We start from the raw sequence: 22108 nt of genomic DNA, 5'->3' as shown, positions 1-22108 counted from the left end.
AGAATAGAGGGGCAACCTTTTAGAACAGAGTTGAGGAAGAATTTCTTTAGCCAGGAGTGGTGAATCTGTGGAATACTTTGCCGCAGGCAGTTGTGGAGACCAAGTCTTTACGTATATCTAAGGCAGAGGTTGATAAATTCATGATTGGTCAGGACATGATGAGATACAGGGAAAATTGGATCGTACATGTTAAGGTGGCGAAGCAGGTGCAAAGGGCCAAATAGCCTCATTCTGCTCCTATATCTTATGGTCTTATGGGTGCTAAGGTCCGGCACATCTTGGAGACAGTCCTCAGTATTCTTACATAGAGGGTGAGCAGCCTGAGATTGTGATCCATATAGGTACCAATGACATAGATAGGAAGAGTGATAAGGCTCTGCAAAGAAAGTTAAAGGACAGGATCTCCAGTGTTATTATCCCAGGACTGTTCTCCGTGCCACATGCTAATAATGCCAGAATAGAAAAATCATACAGTTTAGCACATGGCTAAGGAGTTTGTATAGTAGGGAGAACATCAGATTTCTGGATCATTGGACTCTTGTGGGGCCTGTACAGAAGGAACAGTTTGCACCTGAAGTAGAGGGGGAAGGTTTGCTAATGCCTCATGGGTGGGGCTAATCTAGAGTTCAGGGGATGGGAATCAGAATGTCAGAACAGATAGAGGAGAGGTTGTGGAGACAAATGCTGTTAAGACTTCAGACAAATTTAAGAATCAAAAGATTAAGCATGGTGCAACTAATGTTCTGAGCTGCGTATATTTCAATTCAAGAAGTATTGTAGGAAAGGAAGATGAACTCAGGACATAGATGAACACATGAAATTATGACATTGTAGCCATTCGTGAGAGTGGCAGGACTGGCAGCTCAATATTCTGGGGTTCCATTGTTTTAGACGCCACCAAGCGGGAAGGATTAAAGGGGGATGGCTGGCATTACTAGTAAGGGAAAATGTCACATCAGTGCTCAGTCAGGACAGACTGGAGAGCTCGGCTAGTGAGCTTTTATTGGTGGAACTGAGGAATAAGAAAGGTATGACCATGTTTATGGGGTGATATTATCGACCACATAATAGTCTGTAGGATTTAGAGGAGCAAATTTGTAGAGAGATTGCAGATTGTTGCAAGAAACATAAGGTTGTTATAGAAGTTGATTTTAACTTTCCACATATTGATTGGGACTCCTATACTGTAAAAGGGCTAGAAGGGATAGTTTGTCAAATGTGTTCAGGGAAGTCCAAGGTAGAACATACAGGGTTAATGGTAAGGCACTGAAGAGTGCAGTGGAACAGAGGGATCTGGGAATACAGATACAAAATTCCCTAAAAGTGGCGTCACAGGTAGATAGGGTCGTAAGGAGAGCTTTTGGTACATTGGCCTTTATTAATCAAAGTATTGAGTATAAGAGCTGGAATGTCATGATGAGGTTGTATAAGGCATTGGTGAGGCCGAATCTGGAGTATTGTGTTCAGTTTTGGTCACCAAATTACAGGAAGGATATAAATAAGGTTGAAAGAGTGCAGAGAAGGTTTACAAGGATGTTGCCGGGACTTGAGAAACTCAGTTACAGAGAAAGGTTGAATAGGTTAGGACTTTATTCCCTGGAGCCTAGAAGAATGAGGGGAGATTTGATAGAGGTATATAAAATTATGATGGGTATAGATAGAGTGAATGCAAGCAGGCTTTTTCCACTGAGGCAAGGGGAGAAAAAAACTAGAGCACATGGGTTAAGGGTGAGGGGGGAAAAGTTTAAAGGGAACATTGGGGGGGGGCTTCTTCACACAGAGAGTGGTGGGAGTATGGAATGAGCTGCCAGACGAGGTGGTAAATGTGGGTTCTTTTTTAACATTTAAAAATAAATTGGACAGATACATGGATGGGAGGTGTATGGAGGGATATGGTCCATGTGCAGGTCAGTGGGACTAGGCAGAAAATGGTTCGGCACAGCCAAGAAGGGCCAAAAGGCCTGTTTCTGTGCTGTAGTTTCTATGGTTTCCTTAATTGGTACACGAGAGTGTGCGATACTTGACCTGCTACTAGGGAATGAGATATGGCAGGTGACAGAAGTTTGTGTAGGGCAACACTTTGCATCTCGTGATAATGCAATTAGTTACAAAGTAAATATGGAAAAAGACAGCGCTGGCCTATGGGCTGAGATTCTAAGCTGGAGAAAGGCCAATTTTGATGGTATCAGAAAGGATCTGGCAAGTGTTGATTGGGACAGGCTTTTTTCTAGCAAAGGTGTACTTGGTAAGTGGGAGGCCTTCAGAAACAAAATTTTGAGAGTACAAAGCTTGTATGTGTGTGTCAGAATAAAAGATAAAGATAACAGATGTACAGAAACTTGGTTTCCAAGAGATATTGGGGCCATGGTTAAGAAAAAAGAGATGCATAGCAGGTATGAACAAATGAGGTATTTATGGAGTATAAGGAAATGCTTGAAAAAGAAATCAGGAAGGTTAAGTGGCATGAGGTTGCCCTAGAAAACAAGGTGAAGGAAAATCCTAAGGGATTCTACATATAGATTAGAATGGTAATCTATGCATGGAGCCAAAAGAAATGGGGGAGATCTTTATTTTGCATCTGTATTTATTCGGAAGACAGACAGACAAATCTATAGAAATGATGCAAAGTGGCAGTGACGTCATGGACCCTATACAGATTACAGAGGAGGAGGAGATGTTTGCTGTCTTAAAGCAAATTAGGGTGTATAAGTCCCGAGGGCTTGATAAGGTGTTCCCTCAGTTCCTACAGGAGGCAAGTGCAGAAATTGCAGGGGGCCTAGCAGAGATATTTAAATCATCCTTAGCGACAAGATAGCTAAAGTTGTTCAAGCAACACACATAAAAGTTGCTGGTGAAGGGTCTCGGCCTGAGACGTCGACTGCACCTCTTCCTAGAGATGCTGCCTGGCCTGCTACGTTCACCAGCAACTTTTATGTGTGTTGCTTGAATTTCCAGCATCTGCAGAATTCCTGTTGTTTGCTAGCTAAAGTTGTTCCGCTGTTTAAGAAAGGCTCTAAAAATAAGCAAAGAAATTATAGGCAGGTTAGCCTGAAATCAGTAGTGGGAACGTTTCTTGGAGGGTATTCCAAGGGACTGGATATATGAGTATTTAGATAGACATGGACTGATTAGGGATAGTCAGCATGGGTTTGTGCATGGTAGGTCATGTCTAAACAATTTTACAGAGTTTTTCAAAGTTACCAAGAAAGTTGATGTAGGAAAGGTAGTGGCTGTTGTGACTTTCACAAGGCATTTGACAAGGTCCCGCATGGGAGGAAAGTCAAGAAGGTTCAGTCGCTCAGCATTCAAGATGAGGTAGTAAATTGGATTAGACATTGGCTTTGTGGTAGTTGCTGGTTGCCTCTCTGACTGAAGGCCTTTGACTAGTGGCGTGCTGCAGGAATTTGTGCAGTTTGTCTTCTATATCAAAGATGTGGATTATAATGTGGTTACACAGAGTCACAGAGCCAGCAAATCTGCAGATGACAGCAAGATCTCATCGAGGACCTGTCCTGGACACACCATATAAATGTAATTGCAAAGAAAGCACAACAGTGCCTCTACTTTCTTAAAGATCTGCAGAGATTTGGCATGTCATCAAAAATGCTGACAAACTTCTATAGATGTGTGGTGAAAAGTGTATTGTCTGGCTGCATAACAGCCTGATATGGGAATACCAATTCTTACAAAAGGTAGTGGTTTCAGCAATGTACATCATGGGTAAAGTATCTACAATCATTCTATTTCTAGTGTTTCCACAACTGATAGTCTCACATTAAGGACTTTTTATCTTGTTATTTCATGCAATCACTATTTATTGCTATTTATTTATATTTGCATTTGCACAGTTTGTTGTCTATTAATTCTGTTTTCAGTTACTGCTCTATAGATGTGATAAGTATGCCCATTAGAAGAATCTCAGGGTTGTATGTAGTGACATATATGTTGGTTGGTTGGCAACCATCTGTCTTGGAGGACAATGGGTGATGATGATCATCATCACAAGCCTGGGCGGAATGTATGGAGATCCTGAGATGTCCAGTTGTCAAGATTGCCCCCACTCAGCCTCGCCAGTGTAGTCCAAAGGAAAGCTTATGAAGTATTATGTATGGCAGCAGCTTGGCGGCAGGAAGGATGTTCAATGACCACCAGCTGCCTTACGGATCCACTGTCTTGGTTTATTCCCATAGACTTCATCCCTCCCACGGCTGCCCAAAAGGCAGTGGGGCTATTTACCCATAGCTGGGGATCTGCATGCTGTGTGTGCATGGGCTAGACCTCTTCCTTGTCCTCTGTAGTTCAGCCTGTGTCTGAAAGGAGTTCAATTTCTGAACTGAGGAGGCTTGCTGGTGGAGTGGCTACGTACTGACAGGGGAAAGACTTTCACATTCAACTCTCCTTTTCACAAGACTGCTTGCCAGTGATGGAAGCTGAGAGTGAGAATGATAAGCACTACCCACTACACTACCACACTAGATGTACCACAATAACCATTTTGACACACATGTATGTAATCTGATAACAAATTTTACTTTGAACTTCAAAGATTGGGGGTGTAATGAGGAAGACTATCAGAGCTCACAGTGGGAACTCAACCAGCTAAAAAAATGGGCTACAAAATGGCATATGGAACTTAATGCAGACAAGTGTGAGGTGTAGGACCAACCAGGGTCAGTCTTACTCAGTGAATGGTAGGGCACTGAGGAGAGTGGTAGAACAAAGGAATCCGTCCACAATTCATTGAAAGTGGTGGCACAGGTAGATAGGGTCATAAAAAACATCTTTTGGCATATTAGCCTTCATAAATCAAAGTACTGAGTATAAGAGATGGGATGTTATGTTGAAGTTGTATAAGAGGTTGGTGAGGCCTAATTTGGAGTATGGTGTGCAGTTTTGGTCACTGAGCTACAGGAAAGATGTAAATAAATTTGAAAGAGTACAGAGAAAATTTACAAAGATCTATGCAGAAGATTGAAGGGAGATTTGATAGAGGTATACAAAACTGAGGGATATAGATAAGATAAATGCAAGCAGGCTTTTTCCACATTAAGTTGGGTGGGACTACAACTAGAGGTCATGGAATAAGGGTGAAAGGTGAAAAGTTTAAGGGGAAACTTCTTCACTCAGAGGATGGTGAGAGTGTGGAATGAGCTACCAGCACAAGTGGTGCAAGCAAGCTCAATTTCAACCTTTAAGAGAAGTTTGGATAGATACATGGATGGTAGGGGTATGGAGGGCTGTGGTCCTGGTGTAGGTGATTGGAGTAGGCAGTTTAAATAGTTTAGCATAGACTAGATGGGCCAAAGCGTCTGTTTCTGTGCTGTACTTGTTTAAGACTCAATTGCAATATCCTCCATCATTAAAGATGGAAAGCCAACATGGTATAACATTTCAGACGGTTTTAGGAAGCAAACGTTTGCCGCTGTCAATCTCATTGCGAGCCCAGACGAGATTACACTGTAGAGCAAACCATTCTGAAATGGAGGGAGCGTAAAACAGGTAATAGTTGGTTGACCCACAAAGGAATTATTGGAATATTAATATCGATGAAATTTTAATGAAACGTTTATGCAGTGCAGCTGACGTAGGTCACTGTACAGGAAAGTAGGGTAAATGTCCAAAACTTTTCTCACAAAGATATACTTTTCCGACATGCAGCCCCTTTCATCGAGATCTGTCATCCTTGCGCAAATGTCACCCATCTATTTTGGATTTTCGGCTGAGTAAAGCAAAGTACGTCAACGGTTCAGCATTCGGGACAGACCGGGGTATAAGGCTAAATCGAAAACTACAGCAGGGGACTGGGGGATAAGTCCCAGCCACCAACTTCCATCCGATCTTTCGAATTTTATTTCTGGACGAAGTGCTTGGACTCACAATCTTGCGTACCCCGCTGCGCGGCTTCTGATTTTGCTATTTATGATCGCGATTTGCAGAGTTTTGAAACAAGGTAATTGTTTACTTTCCTAGAGCTACTGATCGTTTAACAACTCAGTAACAAAGTATTGGAACCGGAAGGTTTTAATTCAGCAACAGAAAAAGAATGAACGCAAAGTTCTTAAATATGAACTTTAAAGCTGGTAGCCACACTTAATAGTGTATGTTGCTGTTAATAGTACGACGCACTTATTGTCAGGGAGCGGTTCTACAAATGGACATATATGAGAGATAAGCGGGGACAGCTGCATCTATTCTGGGAGGTTGTGGGGAGGCTGGTGATTGGCGACTTTCCTTCGACCTCAAATGAAACAGCATTCTGAATTATCCTAGTAGGACAAGCTTCTCGTGACCTTCGAAGCCTAAGTGTGTTTCCCCCCACCCCATTCTCCGCTAAAGATCGAAGATGGATTTTGGTGGGGCCCCCCGGTTTTTAAGCCGGCCAAAGACCTTCGCAGTGACAGCCGGCAAGGATGCGACGCTCTCTTGTCGGATCATTGGCAACCCAGTGCCGTTGGTGGTCTGGGAGAAGGACAAAAAGCCGATCAGGTCGGAGGGAAGGTTCAAAACGGTGGAGGACGACGACCTGTACAAGCTGACCATCTACGAGCTGTGCAGCGCGGACAACGGCCAGTACATCTGCAGGGCCAACAACCCCGTGGGGGAAGCTTACGCGGCGGTGACCCTTCAGGTCGGCGCCCACCCTCAGGTCGCCAGCGCCCAGTGCGCACCTTACTTCGTGCTGAAACCCAGCTCGCTGCGGGTCTGCCTGGGGGACGACGCCAGCTTCTGCTGCCAGGTCCAGGGGAAGCCGTTACCGACGGTCCATTGGGAGAAAGACGGCAAAGCCCTGGGCGGCGGTCCGGTCGACGACACCAACAATCGGTACGTGGTGGAGGCGGCGGGCGGCACCCTCAAGGTCCGCTGCGTCAGGCTTTCCGATGGCGGCTCCTTCACATGCAGAGGCCTCAACGAGCTGGGCGTGTGCCAGGCAATAGCCGCCCTGGTCGTCCTCTCGCCAAGCGACAGCCCCACCCAGGGTACCGCACCCTCATTGATGTCGCACCTGCAGCAAAGGCGAGAACAGGTCCGGGCCTCGGACGCCGTTATTACCGACGCCTCCATGTCTTCTCTAACCGGACTCCCCTACGGGCGGTTGCTCGCGCGCGAGTACGATAAGGCGGGAAGCCACATCCTATCGCGCGAGCACGACACGGCGGGAAGCCAGAGCCTCGCACGCGGGCCGTGGACGCTGCACGCGACGAGTCGGACCCGCACGTGCACCGTCACCGAGGGCAAACACGCCAAGTTGAGCTGCCACGTGACGGGCAAGCCTAGGCCCGAAATTATCTGGAAAAAAGACGACGAGGTCATCAACCCCGGCCGCAGGCATGTCATCTTCGATGACGACGAGGACAACTTCGTGCTGAGGATCCTCTTCTGCAAACAGAGCGACAACGGGCGCTATACCTGCACGGCCTCCAACTTGGCCGGGCAGACCTACAGCTCGGTACTAGTCATCGTCAAAGGTAACCCCACTTATCTTTACTGCTTTTACTTTTGTGTTTGGGTATTGCTAAGTGTGGTGTGAGTGTGGATGGTAATTGAAATATTAACTTGCACATGCAAAGGCCCCTCCCCCAAACATTAATGTGAGGATGACCAGAGATGACTTAAAACCATACCTGTTGGAGATTCTGGATAGTTCAAGTAGCATTTGTAGAGGAAGAAAGGTGGTGAAGAATTTGGTTTAAGTCTTTCCACCAGAAATGCCAAATAACTAAAATGTTACTGTGATGAAGGACAAGGAATGATTAGATGATTATTTTTGTTTTTGAGGAATATTGTTCAGAATATTACCTTATGTGCAAATGTGGGGAGAATATTACTAATAGCTATTGGAGGATATTACCAATCATTTCTTAATGCAAAGAAATTACTAAATGACAATAAAAGAGGGCTGCGTGTCCTAATCTAATATAACTCCTTTTAGTTGTGTGCCAAATTCAGGTTGATCCACCAACAAAAAGAGTCAACAGTGTGGTCTCACCACTTTTTGAGGCAGCATAATAATTAATGGTTTGAACAAACAATCTATAGTCTTGTTTTGATCTGGAAACATAAATTGTAACCCAAGCATAATAATTAATGCTTGGGTTACAAAATGCTGGAGGAAATCAGCAGGTTAGGCAGCATGTATAGAAATAAGTAGACAGTTGACATTTTGGGCTGAGACCCTTCTTCAGGACTGAAAAGGAAGGGGAAATATGCTAGAATAAAAAGGTGATGGGGAAAGGAATCTGATAGGAGATGAGAGTGGACCATAAGAAAAAGGGAAGGAGGAGGGAACCCAGGGAGAAGTAATAGGCAGGTGAGAAGAAGTGTAAGTCAGAGTGGGGAATAGTGGAGGTGAAATTTGTTCACTGGAAGGAGAAATCGATATTCATACCATCATGCTCAGACAGAATATAAAGTGTTGCTTCTCCATCCTGAGGGTGGCCTCATCTTGGCACAGGAAGAGGCCACAGATCGACATGTCAGAATGGGAATGGAAATTAAAATAATTGGCCACCGGGAAGTACCACTTCTGGTGGATGGTGCAGAGGTGCTTGATGAACTGGTCCACCAATTTTCGATGGTCTCAGCAATGCAGAGGAGGCTGCATCGGGAGCTCTGCACACAGTGGACAACCCCAGCAGATTAACAGGTATAGTGTTGCCTCATCTGGAAAGACTGTTTGGAGGTGAGGGAGGAGGTATATGGGAAAGTGTGGTACTTTGACTGGGCCAGGAGGGAGATTAGTGGGGAGGGAAGAATGGACAAGGGAATCAGGGAGGAGCAATCCCTGTAGAAGGTGGAGGGGGATGTAGCGGTAAAGGTATGTTTAGTGGTGGGATCCATTTGGAGATGGCGGAAGTTGCTGATGATGTGTTGGATGATGCAGAGGCTGATGGACTGGTAGGTAAGACGAGGAGCCCTTATCACTGCTAAGGTGTGGGAAGTTGGTGTGAGCACAGATGTTTGGGAAATGGAGGAGATGTGGGTGAGGGCGGCATCAATAGTGCAGAAGGGAAACCCCGTTCTTTGGAGAGAGAGGACATCTCAGATGTCCTGAAATGGAAAGCAGCAACCTGGGGAACAGATGCGGCGGATGCAAAGAAACTGAGAGAAGAGAATAGCATTTTTACAGGAATCAGTAGGTTTCTAAAACATGTTGGTTGATAGTTTGTCTCCAGACAGAGAGATCAAGAAAGGGAAGGGAGGTGTCAGATTTGGGCTGCATGAATTTAAGGGCAGGGTGGAAGTTAGAGACAAAATTGATAAACTTGACTATCTCAGCATGGGTGCATGAAGCAGCACAAGTGCAGTCATCAGTGTAGCTATGGAACAATTTAGGAGTATAACTGAGAAGGGCTTCAAACATAGATGGTTCTACATAGCCAACGAAGAGGCAGGCATATCTAGGGCTTGTGTGAGTGCCCATGGCTGCCCGTTGGGTTTGGCGAAAATGGAGAAGCCAATGGAAAAATTGTTCAGGCTGAGGACCAGTTCTACCAGATGGAGGACAGTGGTGGTGGAGAGGGATTGTTTGGTTCTTCTGTCAAGAAAGAAGCAGAGGGGTTTGAGGCCTTCCTGACGGAGGATAGAACTGTATAGGGACTGAACATCCATGGTGAAGATGAGGTGCACAGGGCTAGGAAATTCAAAGTTACTGAGGTAAAACAAGGGCATGAAAAGTGTTGCATACATAGGTGAGGAGCAGGGACTGAACCAAGGGGGATAGAATGGAATTGAGTTAAGTTCAGTGAACTACATACATCTGGAATTCAAGGGTGGCATCAGTCAGGGTATAGGTGAGATCACATCTGGATTGTTGTGTATAATAATTGGTTTCTTTAAGTATAACAATGGTTTGGAAACTTGAAGAGAAAGTTTGCCAGACATATACCTGGAGCAAAGAAATTGTCCTTCTGGAAGAGGTTGGACAGTCTAGGATTTTCAAAGACTGAAAGGGGTTTTGATGGAAACATATCTGATCTTGAGGGTTCTTGACTGGATGGAAGAGGAGAGGATATTTCCACTGGTACGGGTCAGAGTTTAAAAATGTAGGGTTTTCATTTAACATGGATGAAGTGAGATTTTTTTCTCAAAGGAGATTATGATTTATTGATCAGTTACCTGAGTAAACAGAAATGTAGAGTTGAAATGAGTTATTAAATAAGTGATGACTCTCTAAACAGCAGAGCGTTCTTGGGGGGGACAAGTGGGCTGCTTTTTCTCCTAACATTTGTGTATGTACCCAGTGACCAAGAAAAACCAGATTGTTATAAAAATCCAAGTGGTTCACATGCTTTCTTATCTACACCTTTACTTAGTCTAGCCTACACCAATGTGGTTGACTTTTAACTGTCCTTAAGGGTAATTAGGAATGGGAATGGAATGATGGTGTTGATGAGATGTCCAGATCCTGTAATTGAACTGATAAAATGAACAAACAAAAAGGATGAGAAAGGCTCATTTTGGCCCATCAGTTGTTTCCTGTTGGTGCCTCATGCATCCATTCCTTTAAATGATAAAAACAGAAAAAGGGGAAAAAACATTGTGGTAATCTAGACGAGAAACTATGGAAATCACTTTCTTTAACCTCGCCATTGACCCTTAAAATAATGAAATAAATCTTTTACTAGTTGCAGTAACTTGTGTATGAAAACAAATGGACATTGTAATAACCTTAGTAATATTATTGACTATTTATTTCTTACATCCTTCATGAAGAGTAAAGATCTTTACGTTATGTCTGGTCTAAATGTGCAATCATAGTAATTTGTAATAAATAGAACTGTCAACGTGATATAGAAATACAGTCAGATCAGCATGTGTTAATCAGTCTGATGTCCTGGTGGAAGAAGCTGTCCCGAAGCCTGTTGGTCCTGGCTTTTATGCTGTGATATCGTTTCCCGGATGGTAGCAGCTGGAATAGATTGTGATTGGGGTGACCTGGGTCCCCAATGATCCTTTGGGCCCTACTTACACACCTCTCTTTGTAAATGTCCTGAATCATGGGAAGTTTACAACTATAGATTTGCTGGGCTGCAGACCCATACCAGCCAGTGATGTAGCCAGTCAGGATACTTTCAATTGTACCCCTGTAGAAAGTTCTTAAATTTGGGGGCCCATACCTAATTTCCTCAACCGTCCCACACCTTCCAGCATCTGGTGAGCTTGTCTTGGAGGCCAATGTTAGAACATCTTTCATGAGGATGTACCTGATAGGGCTCTGAGAACCCTTGCCAATCATCTGGCAGGAGTTTTCAAGGCCATCTTCAATTCCTCACTGTTGCTGAACCTGCTTCAAAAGGGAACATGGCGGGAGCTACTTCTCATTCAGGCAGTGGTGAGAATGTAGAACAAGCTGCCAGTGGAAGTGGTGTATGGAGGTTCAATTTCAGTATTTAAGGGAAATTTGGACAGCTGGTGTGCACAGACCACATGAGATCCTCAGTGATGTGGATACCGTTTATCTGTTTATCTTCTGTTTATCCTGTCAACCCCAGATCCATTGATGTCAATAGGGGTTAGCCCATCTCCATTCCTCCTGTAATCCACAACCAGCTCCTTTGTTTTTGCAACATTGAGGGAGAGGTCATTTTCTTGACACCACTGTGTTAGAGAGATGACTTCTTCCCTGTAGGCCACCTCGTTATTGTTTGAGATTAGGCCAATTGATGTAGTATTGTCGGCAGATTTAATTAGATTAGAGCTGTGTGTGGCGACACAGTCATGGGTATACAGGGAGTAAAGGAGGGGCTCCTGTGTTGAGAGTCAGAGGGGTGGAGGTGAGAGAGCCCACTCTTACCACCTGCCAGTGATCTGACAGGAAGTCCAGGATCCAGCTGCACAAGGCAGTTGCAAAACTGCAATTACCATCAATCTCAAAAATTTTACAAGTCTTTTCAGAAGTAGATTTTCACACAAAGTCGTAGCTGCCACTATTTTCCCCTCTCTTTTTGCACTAATTTAATTTTCTTATATATTCTTATAGGAATTTGTAATTTTTGTTATTATGTATTGCAATGTACTGTTGCCACAAAATGACAAATTAGGGTGGTGGGAGAGGACAAGAGGAACCTTATCTTTGGTTAGGTGGTGGAAGGATGGGGTGAGGGCAGATGTACATGAAATGGAAGAAATGCGGTGAGGGCAGTGTTCATGGTTGAGGAAGGGAAGTCCCTTTCTTTGAAGGAAGAGGACGTCTCGGTTGTTCTGGAATGAAGTGCCTCATTCTGAGAGCAGATGCAAGGGAGATGGTGGAAATGAGAGAAGGGAACAGAGAGATCAAGAAAGGGGAGAGAGGTGACAGAAATGGACCAAGGAAGTGAGATTGAAGATTAAACTGTCATGTGACAAGAAACTCAGAATAATACCTGTGGTCTGAGTTCAGATTGCTTGCAAGCCAGTTCTTCAAAGCCAGTATTTGGTTTCTTCAGTATACAGGTAGCTAGATTGTGAACACTAACAATTAATATCTTCTGTATCGTTCTGTCACTCTGCAAATACCACATTGATCTATATACCAAAGACACTGGAGAATGATGGTTAGGATATTTCTCAATGCCTTCTAGGAAAATACCTTGCTTCATTATTTTGCCTGGAGCAATGTATTTGTGAGGTTTGAAGCCACTGTAGTTGATCAGGGTATTTTCACATGATTTTAAAATGTCTACTTTGTTTAACTTTAGTATCACAAAGCACATGTATGGAATCTCTTGTGCAATTTCAACTAAGATGTGCCATTTTCCATCTGAGTAAATCAGTTATAGAAACTTGAATTGATTCTATTTAATCTGGCCCACGCCCATGTTTTGTGTGCCCATATCCTGCACTTTTTCCATTGTCACAGTTTCCATTTGACATCCAGTATTCCAGTTGACCTCAATGTTCAGTTATTACAGTTGTCCAGTGAGTCAGAGTGATGTTTGTAAGGTCTCAGCCAGCAGCATATCCTGAAGCTATGATCCTGATTAGCCTGATAGCTTTTGGAAGCTCACTAATGTTAAAGGTTTTTAAAATTACTTTTTAAATACTTCTGATAAACTGAATGGGCTATGCTTTTAGCACCTGCCTTTGGGTCAGGACATTTGCATTCCTCCACTGGTTCACTGGCGAGTCCATCTGTGGGGTGGGATGTCAGAACTTCTGGGATCTGATGTCTAGCTTGTGTCTGATGCGCAGGTGCAGAAGTCAAACAAGTAGATTTATGAGCAATCATTGCTGTTTCTACAGAAACAGGGTTCAGAGATGATTATGTTTTTATGTGGCATGGTGGACAAATTATTTCAAATTTTAAAATTCTTACATTTCTCTTTCTGAAGAAACATGTAAATTGTATGATTGCTTTGTGTATCTAGAGCTGTGTATAGAGGGGTAATTTAAAGTAAAATCCATAATCCATAAAGGTTTGAATGGTTAAATGCTGCAAAATTAAAGAGAAATATTTTATGACCTTGAACTATCCATTTTTCAGTTACTAAAATTATTTAGTACGGTTCGCTGTTATTTGTTAAAGGTTATTTCCCACATGTCTTAAGTTTTTCTTTTCTGTTGTATTTATATTTTTGTCTGTGATGACACTTTACTTCCATGAATGCCTAAGATATTTGGCAAGCTAATGGATTCTGTCAGTAATATTTCGTATCCATTGTCATAATGGATTTTTAAAATAGTTTCCAATAGAAAGATGTTGTCAGTTAAATTCTATTTCCATTAATAAATTTGTGCTAAGAAGATTAGAACACTCCTTATTTATGTAGTTAATTTCTTTCTAACGACAAAGAACATGAACAGTACAGGCCCTTTGGCCCATGTTGTGCCGACCTCTACAAACTACTCCATGATCAAGTAATTAACCTTCCCTCCTACACAGCCCATAATCTTCCATTTTTTATAATTGAACTGATTTAAAGTACCTGCAATTAATTGCGACATTTCAGGTGCACTGCATTGGAACTCCTGTTCATGTGAATTTATTTTAAATGCATGACTTTTAATCTTTTAGTAAAGGTAGACCGAACACTTGTTTTATGATTTCTTTTCAAAGCTTCAGTGGTTTTCATAATTAATAATTATTGACATGATGATGAATGCTTGTTGGCAACTACTACTTTGGATATGGTGCAGAAATTGTTCATGCCATTAGGTGAGAGGCTACCCAGACAGAATATGAGGTGGTACTCTTCCAATGTGAATGTGGCTTCATCGTGATAGTTGAGGAGGTCACAGACTGACGTGTTGGAATGGGAAGTCGAATTGGTGGCCACTTGGAAATCCTGCTTTTTTTGATTTCGACTTTGTCTGGGTAGGCATACTTTGAAGAGACTTCGTAGTGGAACAGTACTGGGGGACCATTGAGCACCTTCGCTCCATCTGCCTAACAAGGTAAAACTTTCTGGGGCAAGATCTGAGTATCGGAGGACTTGGAGAGATTAGGAGAATGAAGAAAGAAGTGACAGATAGAATACAGTGTAGTGAAGTATGTGGTCATACAATTAGGTAGAAGGAATAAAGGCATTGGCTATTTTCTAAATTGGGGACAAATTCAGAAACTGGAGGTGCAAAGGAACTTGGGAGTCCTTCTGCAAGACTCCCTAATGGTTAACTTACCAGTTGAATGGATAGTAAGGAGGACAAATGCAATGTTAGCATTCATTTTGAGAGCACTAAAATAAAAGAACATAAGACCATAATATATAGGAGCAGAATTAGGCCATTTGGCCCATTGAGTCTGCTCCACCATTTCATCATGGCATATCCAATTTTCCTCTCAGCCCCAATCTCCTGACTTCCCACTCTATCTCTTCATGCCCTGACCAATCAAGAATCTCATCAACCTCTGTCTTAAGTATACATAAAGACTTGGCCTCCACAGCTGCCTGTGGCAACAAATTCCACAGATTCACCATTCTCTGGCTTAAGAAATTCCTCCTCACTTCTGTTCTAAAAGGATGCCCCTCAATTTTGACGGTGTACTGCTGGTTGTAGACTCTCCCACCACAGAAAACATCTCCTCTACATCCACTGTATCAAGTCAATAGGTTTCAATTAGGTCACCCTTCATTCTTCTGAATTCTAGTGAATACAGACCCAGAGCGATCAAATGCTCTTCATATGATAAACCATTCAGTCTAGAATCATTTTCCTGAACCTCCTTTGAATCCTCTTCAGATTCAGCCCAAACTTCCAACATAAGGCACCCAAAACTGTTCACAGTACTTTCAGTGAGGCATCACCAGTGCTTTATAAAGTCTCAACGTTACATCCTTGCTTCTATATTTTAGACTCTTGAATTGAATGCCAAAATCACATTTGCCTTCCTCACCACAGACTCAACCTGCAAATTAACCTGTAGGGAATTCTGCACAAGGACTCCCAAGTCGCTTTGCACCTCAGATTTTTGAATTTTCTCTTCTCTTAGAAAATAGTCTACCCTTTTATTTCTTCTACCAAAGTGCATGGCCATACACACTTTACTCCATTTGCCACTTCTTTGCCCATTCTCCTAATCTGTCGAAGTACTTCTGTAGCTTCTCTACTTTGTCAAAACTATCTGCCTCTCCACCATCTTTATATTGTCTACAAAGAAACAGTCCCAACACTGACCCCTGTGGAACACCACTAGTCACCGGTAGTCAACCAGAAAAGGCTCCCTTTATTCCCAGTCTTAGCTTCCTGCTAGTCAGCCACTGCTTTATCCATGCTAGAATATTTCCTGTAATACCATGGACCAGGAACTTGTTAAGCAGCCTTATCAAAGGATTTCTGAAAATCCAAGTAGGCAACTTCATTTTTTTAGATTATAAGGACACACAGTCCTCTTTTATTGTCATTTAGTAATGCATGCATTACTAAATGACAATAAATGTTTTTCCAGAATGATATCACAGAAACACATGACAAACCAAGACTGAAAAACTGACAAAAACCACATAATTATAACATATAGTTACAACAATGCAAAGCAATACCGTAATTTGATAAGAACAGACCATGGGCACAGTAAAGTCTCAAAGTCTCTCGAAAGTCCCATCATCTCATGCAGATGGTAAACCTCCAGCGCTGCAAACTTACCGATGCAGCATCCTGGAAGCATCCGACCACAGTCCGACTCCGAGTCTATCCAAAAACTCCGAGCCTCCGACCAGCTCTCCGACCCTGAGCACCATCTCTGCTGATCCCGGCCCCGGCAACAGGCAATAGGCAAGGCCGAGGATTTGGGGCCTTCCCCTCTGGAGATTCTTGATCGCACAGTAGCAGGCATTTCAGAAGTTACTCCAGATGTTCCTCCGTGCTTCTTCACGTCTGTCTCTATCAAATCAGGATTGTGCACGGCATCCTGCTTCACAGATACGATATCAATTCGGAACGGCCGCACTGCTGTGTCGCGCCGCCATCTTCTCCTCCATCTTGAAGAGTGGAGTGTCGTTTGCAATTTTCCAGTCTTCCAGAAACTAGTGATTCTTGAAAGGTCATTATTAATGCCTCTACAATCACTTCAGCCGCCCCTTTCAGAACGCTGAGGTGTACACCATCTGGTCCAGGTGACTTATCTACCTTCAGACCTTTCAGTTTCCCAAGAACCTTCTGTCTAATAATGGTAACTTCACAGACTTCATGACCCCTGTCACCTGGAACTTCCATCATGTTGCTAGTGACTTATACAGTGAAGACTGATGCAAAATTCTTACTCAGTTCATCCGCCATTTCCTTGTCCCCCATTATATTAAAGCAAAGATGTACTGCTGAGGCTTTGTAAGGCATTAGTCAGACCACTTTGGAGTATTGTATGCAGTTTTGGGCTCCATTTCTATAAAGGATGTTTGGGCATTGGAGATGGTCCAGAGGAGGTTTATGAGAATTATCTTGGAAATGAAAGGGTTAATGTATGAGGAGCATTTGCTGGCTCTGGGCCTGTATTTACTGTGGTTTGGAAAAATGAGGCGGGGTGGGGGGGGGGGGGGAATCTCATTGAAACCTACCGAATACTGAAAACCCCAGATGGAGTGCACACATAGAGAAGATGTTTCCAATAATGGGAGAATCTGGGACCAGAGGGCATAGCCACAGAATAGAAGGACGTCCCTTTAGAATGGAGGTGAGGAGGAATTTATTTAGCCCACGGGTGGTGAATGTGGAGAATTCATTGCCTTAAATGGCTGTGGAGGCTAGGTCATTAGTAGTTCTTGATTAGTAAGGATGTTAAAGGTTATGGGGAGAAGGCAGGAGAGTGCAGTTAGAAGGGATGATAAATTAGCCATGAAGGAATAGTGGAGTAGACTTGATGAGCCAAATGACCTAATTTTGGTCCTATGTCTTATGGTCTTAAGACGGATATCGGTGATATTCATTCTTCAGAACTTGAAGCTGTAAAACTTCATTGAGGGGAAGATTCTTGTAATGTTACCACATCACTAGGCTCTCTATCTCCTTCCTGTACTGCGACCCATTGTTATTTGAAATTGGGCCCGCTATGGTGATCTCATCTACAAACTTGTCAATAGAGTTGGAACAGAATCTGACCATGCAGTCATGAGTGCTCAGTGAGTAGAGTAGGGGGCTGAGGATGTAAACCAGTGAGTCACTACAGTTGAGAATAATCCTTGGTGAGTTTAAAAGCTGTCTGGGAATGGAGCCACGGAGAGTTTGAAAGGTGGGGGGGAACAAGCCCTAGCTGAGTTTAAAGGTAATGTGGAAGCAGAACCCAATGAGTCAGCTGCCAAACCATTGGGAATACCAATTATTCAGATAACAGGTTATTGAAGCCTTCCTGTACATCCATTCCAAGGTACTACATGTGACAGAGTCAAATTTGTTTCCATTATGTTTCTGCCATGCAACGTCTATGCTGGAGTTCACTTCCTGACCCCTCTCAGAAGCTGCAAGTTGAGCAATGTTGATCAGCACATTGAACTCCTGAGTTCTTATCACAGAGCCTTAGCATTCCTGTCACTGCTAAACTGCAATGATTTTGGAACCTCCCACTCCCCTCCCCCTCCCCCCACCCCCCACCACTGCCCAGCACTTCACATTTAAAGTGACCATTCTTACACTTAATTCCCTTCATGGTCTCTTTCTCTTTATTTCTACAACTTGTTGTAGCCAAGCAAACCCATTCTCTGACAAGCTGGTTATCTCTCAGTGATTTCTTATACATATCCCCGCGTTTCCTTGCAATAGAAAGAGGCTATTCAGCCTGCCAAGTCTATGCCAGCTCACAGCACAATCCTATTCCCGTGCTTGAATGTGGAAGCTAGAACAGTACACAGGAACTGGACCTTTGATCTACAACATCTGTGCCATGCATGATGTCAATTTAAACTATTAACTTCTCTTTGAAAATGATCCGTATACCTCCATTCTGTGCATATTTGTGTGCCTGTCTTAAAAGTCTGTTGAATACTATGATCATATTTACTTCCACCACTACCCCTGGCAGCACGTTCCAGGCACCTAACCATTCTGTGTAGAAACAAACATTTACCCCACTGTTAGATACGTGGTTATGAATAAAGAAAAAAATGGCTGAAGTTGTGTAGCACTTTAGTGCAAAGATGTTTATTAGATGTATCAAAAATCAAACTTATAGTAATTAGCAAAGATAGTGAAAAGAAAAATGCCAATATTCACAAAAAGATTCTGTCAGAAAACACAATAATAGTTCCGTACTTGTACTTGGCGAGTGTGAAGTCCTCACAGCCCCGATCTATCTCTCTCGCCTACTGAGAGCGATGAGCCCTCGTGTATTAGGCACCAGGACATAACATTTTTAATTACCCACAAAGTTAAGTTAAGACTACACACAAATTAGAATATGATGCACTCCACAATGTAGTTACAATCATACTGCAAAATAAGCAGAACTATCTGCAATAAATACAATATAAAAACAACATATACACATTTACACATCCCCATTACTAAAGAAATGGAATATTCCACTGTGTATGGCAGGAAAGGCGCCATAAGGCCAACCCAGTTTAGGACCCATTAGGAGGACATCAGAATGGGTGTGTGTGTGTGTGTGTGTGTGTGTGTGTGCGCGTTGTGTGTGTTTGTGTAATAGTTATAGTCATACTTCATTGATCCCGAGGGAAATTGGTTTCATTACAGTTGCACCAACCAAGAACAGAGTATAAATATAGCAATATAAAACCATAAATAATTAAATAATAATATGTAAATTATGCCAGGAAATAAGTCCAGGACCAGCCTATTGGTTCAGGGTGTCTGACCCTCCAAGGGAGGAGTTGTAAAGTTTGATAGCCACAGGCAGGAATGACTTCCTATGACGCTTAGTGTTGCCTCTCGGTGGAATGAGTCTCTGGCTGAATGTACTCCTGTGCCCAACCAGTACATTATGTAGTGGATGGGAGACATTGTCCAAGATGGCATGCCACTTGGACAGCATCTCTTTTCAGACACCACCGTCAAAGAGTCCAGTTCCATCCCCACAACATCACTGGCCTTAACGAATGAGTTTGTTGATTCTGTTGCTGTCTGCTACCTTCAGCCTGCTGCCCCAGCACACAACAGCAAACATGATAGCACTGGCCACCACAGACTTGTAGAACATCCTCAGCATCGTCTGACAGATGTTAAAGGACCTCAGTCTCCTCAGGAAATAGAGATGGCTCTGACCCTTTTTGTAGACAGCCTCAGTGTTCTTTGACCAGTCCAGTTTATTGTCAATTCGTATCCCCAGGTATTTGTAATCCTCCATCATGCCCACATTGACCCCCTGGATGGAAACAGGGGTCACCGGTGCCGTAGCCCTCCTCAGGTCCAGCACCAGCTCCTTAGTCTTTTTCACATTAAGCTGCAGGTAATTCTACTCACACCATGTGACAAAGTTTCCTACCGTAGCCCTGTACTCAGCCTCATCTCCCTTGCTGATGCATCCAACTATGGCAGAGTCATCAGAAAACTTCTGAAGATGACAAGACTCTGTGCAGTAGTTGAAGTCCGAGGTGTAAATGGTGAAGAGAAAGGGAGACAAGACAGTCCCCTGTGGAGCCCCAGTGCTGCTGATCACCCTGTCTGACACACTGTGTTGCAAGCACACGTACTGTGGTCTGCCAGTCAGGTAATCAAGAATCCATGACACCAGGAAAGCGTCCACCTGCATTGCTGTCAGCTTCTCCCCCAGCAGAGCAGGGTGGATGGCGTTGAACGCACTGGAGAAGTCAAAAAACATGACCCTCACAGTGCTCGCTGGCTTGTCCAGGTGGGTGTAGACACGGTTCAGCAAGTAGATGATGGCATCCTCAGCTCCTAGTCGGGGATAGTACCTATACTGAGCACTCTCCATCACACTCATACACTTCCTTTAAACTTGAAGCTGCCGACTCTTTCCACAGCAGAACTTTCAATAACCTGATTTCCACTTCCTAAAACAATCAGTTTCTTGGTCGTGCTGACACTGAGTGCAAAATAATTGTTATGACGCTACTCAACTAGCTAATTCTTCCATGAACATAATCTGTCTAGACCCCTGTCTTGGTCCATTTGAAACTACACTTTTCACCAATAACTGTTACTTTTGTCTGTTCCAATTCTGACGAAATGTCGTTGAACTGAAATGATAGCAGTTACTAACCTTGTAGATGCTGTGTAATCTTCAGAATATCTCCAGCATCTCCACAACTTTCTACTTCTATTTCAGTTCAGAGGCAGCAACTGGGTTTGATAGATGACTGCTATTGCTGTATGTGTGAAATTTGCTGTTTCTCCTGTGACCATGCGAGTTTCTCTCGGGTACTCTTACACTGGTTGATAGGCTACTGTAAGTTGATCCCTAGCACTGATGGATGATTGGAGAATCAGGAAGAACCAAAGGGTCTGTGAGAAAGATTAAGTTACAGTAATATAAGTAGGGAATGCGCTGAGAGTGCGCATAGACTGGATTGGCCTAATTAATTTCCTTTGTTTGTTGCAAAGTACGATATATTTTCCAGTCATTGTCGAACAATTTGTTTAACTTCCACTTTACCCTAAATTTCAATTCAATTAAAACCTTTTGTGTGAAAGACATAGTGTTCCATCATTATTTGTATGGTTGACCTTTCCATTCACTTCTGGTACATTTTCATTCCATCTTCACAATATCTCCTGTCCCTCCCATGCACTAGCCAGACTCCACTTAACTCACAGCATGCCATTATCCAGTCCTATTTCCATAATCTGCAATAACAAGTCCTATCTGTACTCCCCCACTGGTTACCCCCTGGCATCTTTCACATTTGCTAGATTACAAGAACCTTCTTAAAATGCATCCCTTTGAACAAGCTTTTCACCATTCATTCTTTAGTTTGACCTCCATTTCTTGAACTCTGTGTAAAGTGTTTTGGAAATCCATATTTTTAAGTAGCATTTAATTTTAAAAGTTGCTGGCTTCATCCATTTTATTCACATTATCCAATACAATAGCTACAATCATTCCTTCAGTGTCACTGGGTCAGAATCATGTAATTGCCACCCTAACAGCACTATGAGTGTACCTGCACCTCAGGGATTTGCAGCGGTTCAAGAAGGCAGCTCATCATGGCCTTATCAAGGGCAAATAGGGCTGGGCAATAAATGCTGGCTTAGCTGGTGATACCCATATCTTGTAAATGAATAAATTTTAAAAAAACGCTATTAGGGAACAATTTGTATGAAGATGCTGATTTAATTATCATTTTTTTCCTCTTAAGGCAGTATCTTTCTAGTATTTTATGTATTTGATATGCTTTAATAGAATTCTTCATGACAAAATCATTGCAAAGTGAAAATAACAATTTTGTAGAAATACTCAGGTTGATAATTGTGTTTTATTTCAGAACCAAGGGTACCCTTTAAGACAAAATTGAAAGATGTTGAAGTTGCAGAGAAGGAAACAGCAACCCTCCAGTGTGAAGTTCCTATTCCTGCCATACAGGCCAGTTGGTTCTTGGAGGAAACCGAGATAGCTGAAAGTGCTAAATATGAAATAGAAGAGGAAGGCACCTTTAGAAAACTTACTGTAAAAGATGTTACTACTGATGATGATGGTGTCTATATCTGTGAAATGAAAGAAGGCAGCAGAACAGTTGGCGAGTTGACAGTAAAAGGTGAGGCACTGCTGATACTTGGATTACAG

General features: G+C 42.9%; 1 protein-coding gene across 1 annotated transcript in view; it reads left to right on the top strand.

The window, feature by feature from the left end:
- Positions 1-6343: 6343 nt before the first annotated feature.
- obscnb (obscurin, cytoskeletal calmodulin and titin-interacting RhoGEF b) overlaps positions 6344-22108 on the top strand; it is a 598125-nt gene continuing 582360 nt past the window's right edge. The window contains exons 1-2 of the mRNA XM_072254438.1: positions 6344-7466; positions 21810-22079. Coding sequence (XP_072110539.1) covers positions 6344-7466; positions 21810-22079 — 1393 coding nt within the window. The remainder of the gene's footprint in view (positions 7467-21809; positions 22080-22108) is intronic.

This window comes from Mobula birostris, chromosome 3 (assembly GCF_030028105.1).
Source record: "Mobula birostris isolate sMobBir1 chromosome 3, sMobBir1.hap1, whole genome shotgun sequence".
Lineage (NCBI taxonomy): Eukaryota > Metazoa > Chordata > Chondrichthyes > Myliobatiformes > Myliobatidae > Mobula > Mobula birostris.
The sequence above is the reverse complement of the archived record's forward strand: the minus strand, read 5'-3'. Positions and strand labels throughout refer to the sequence as shown.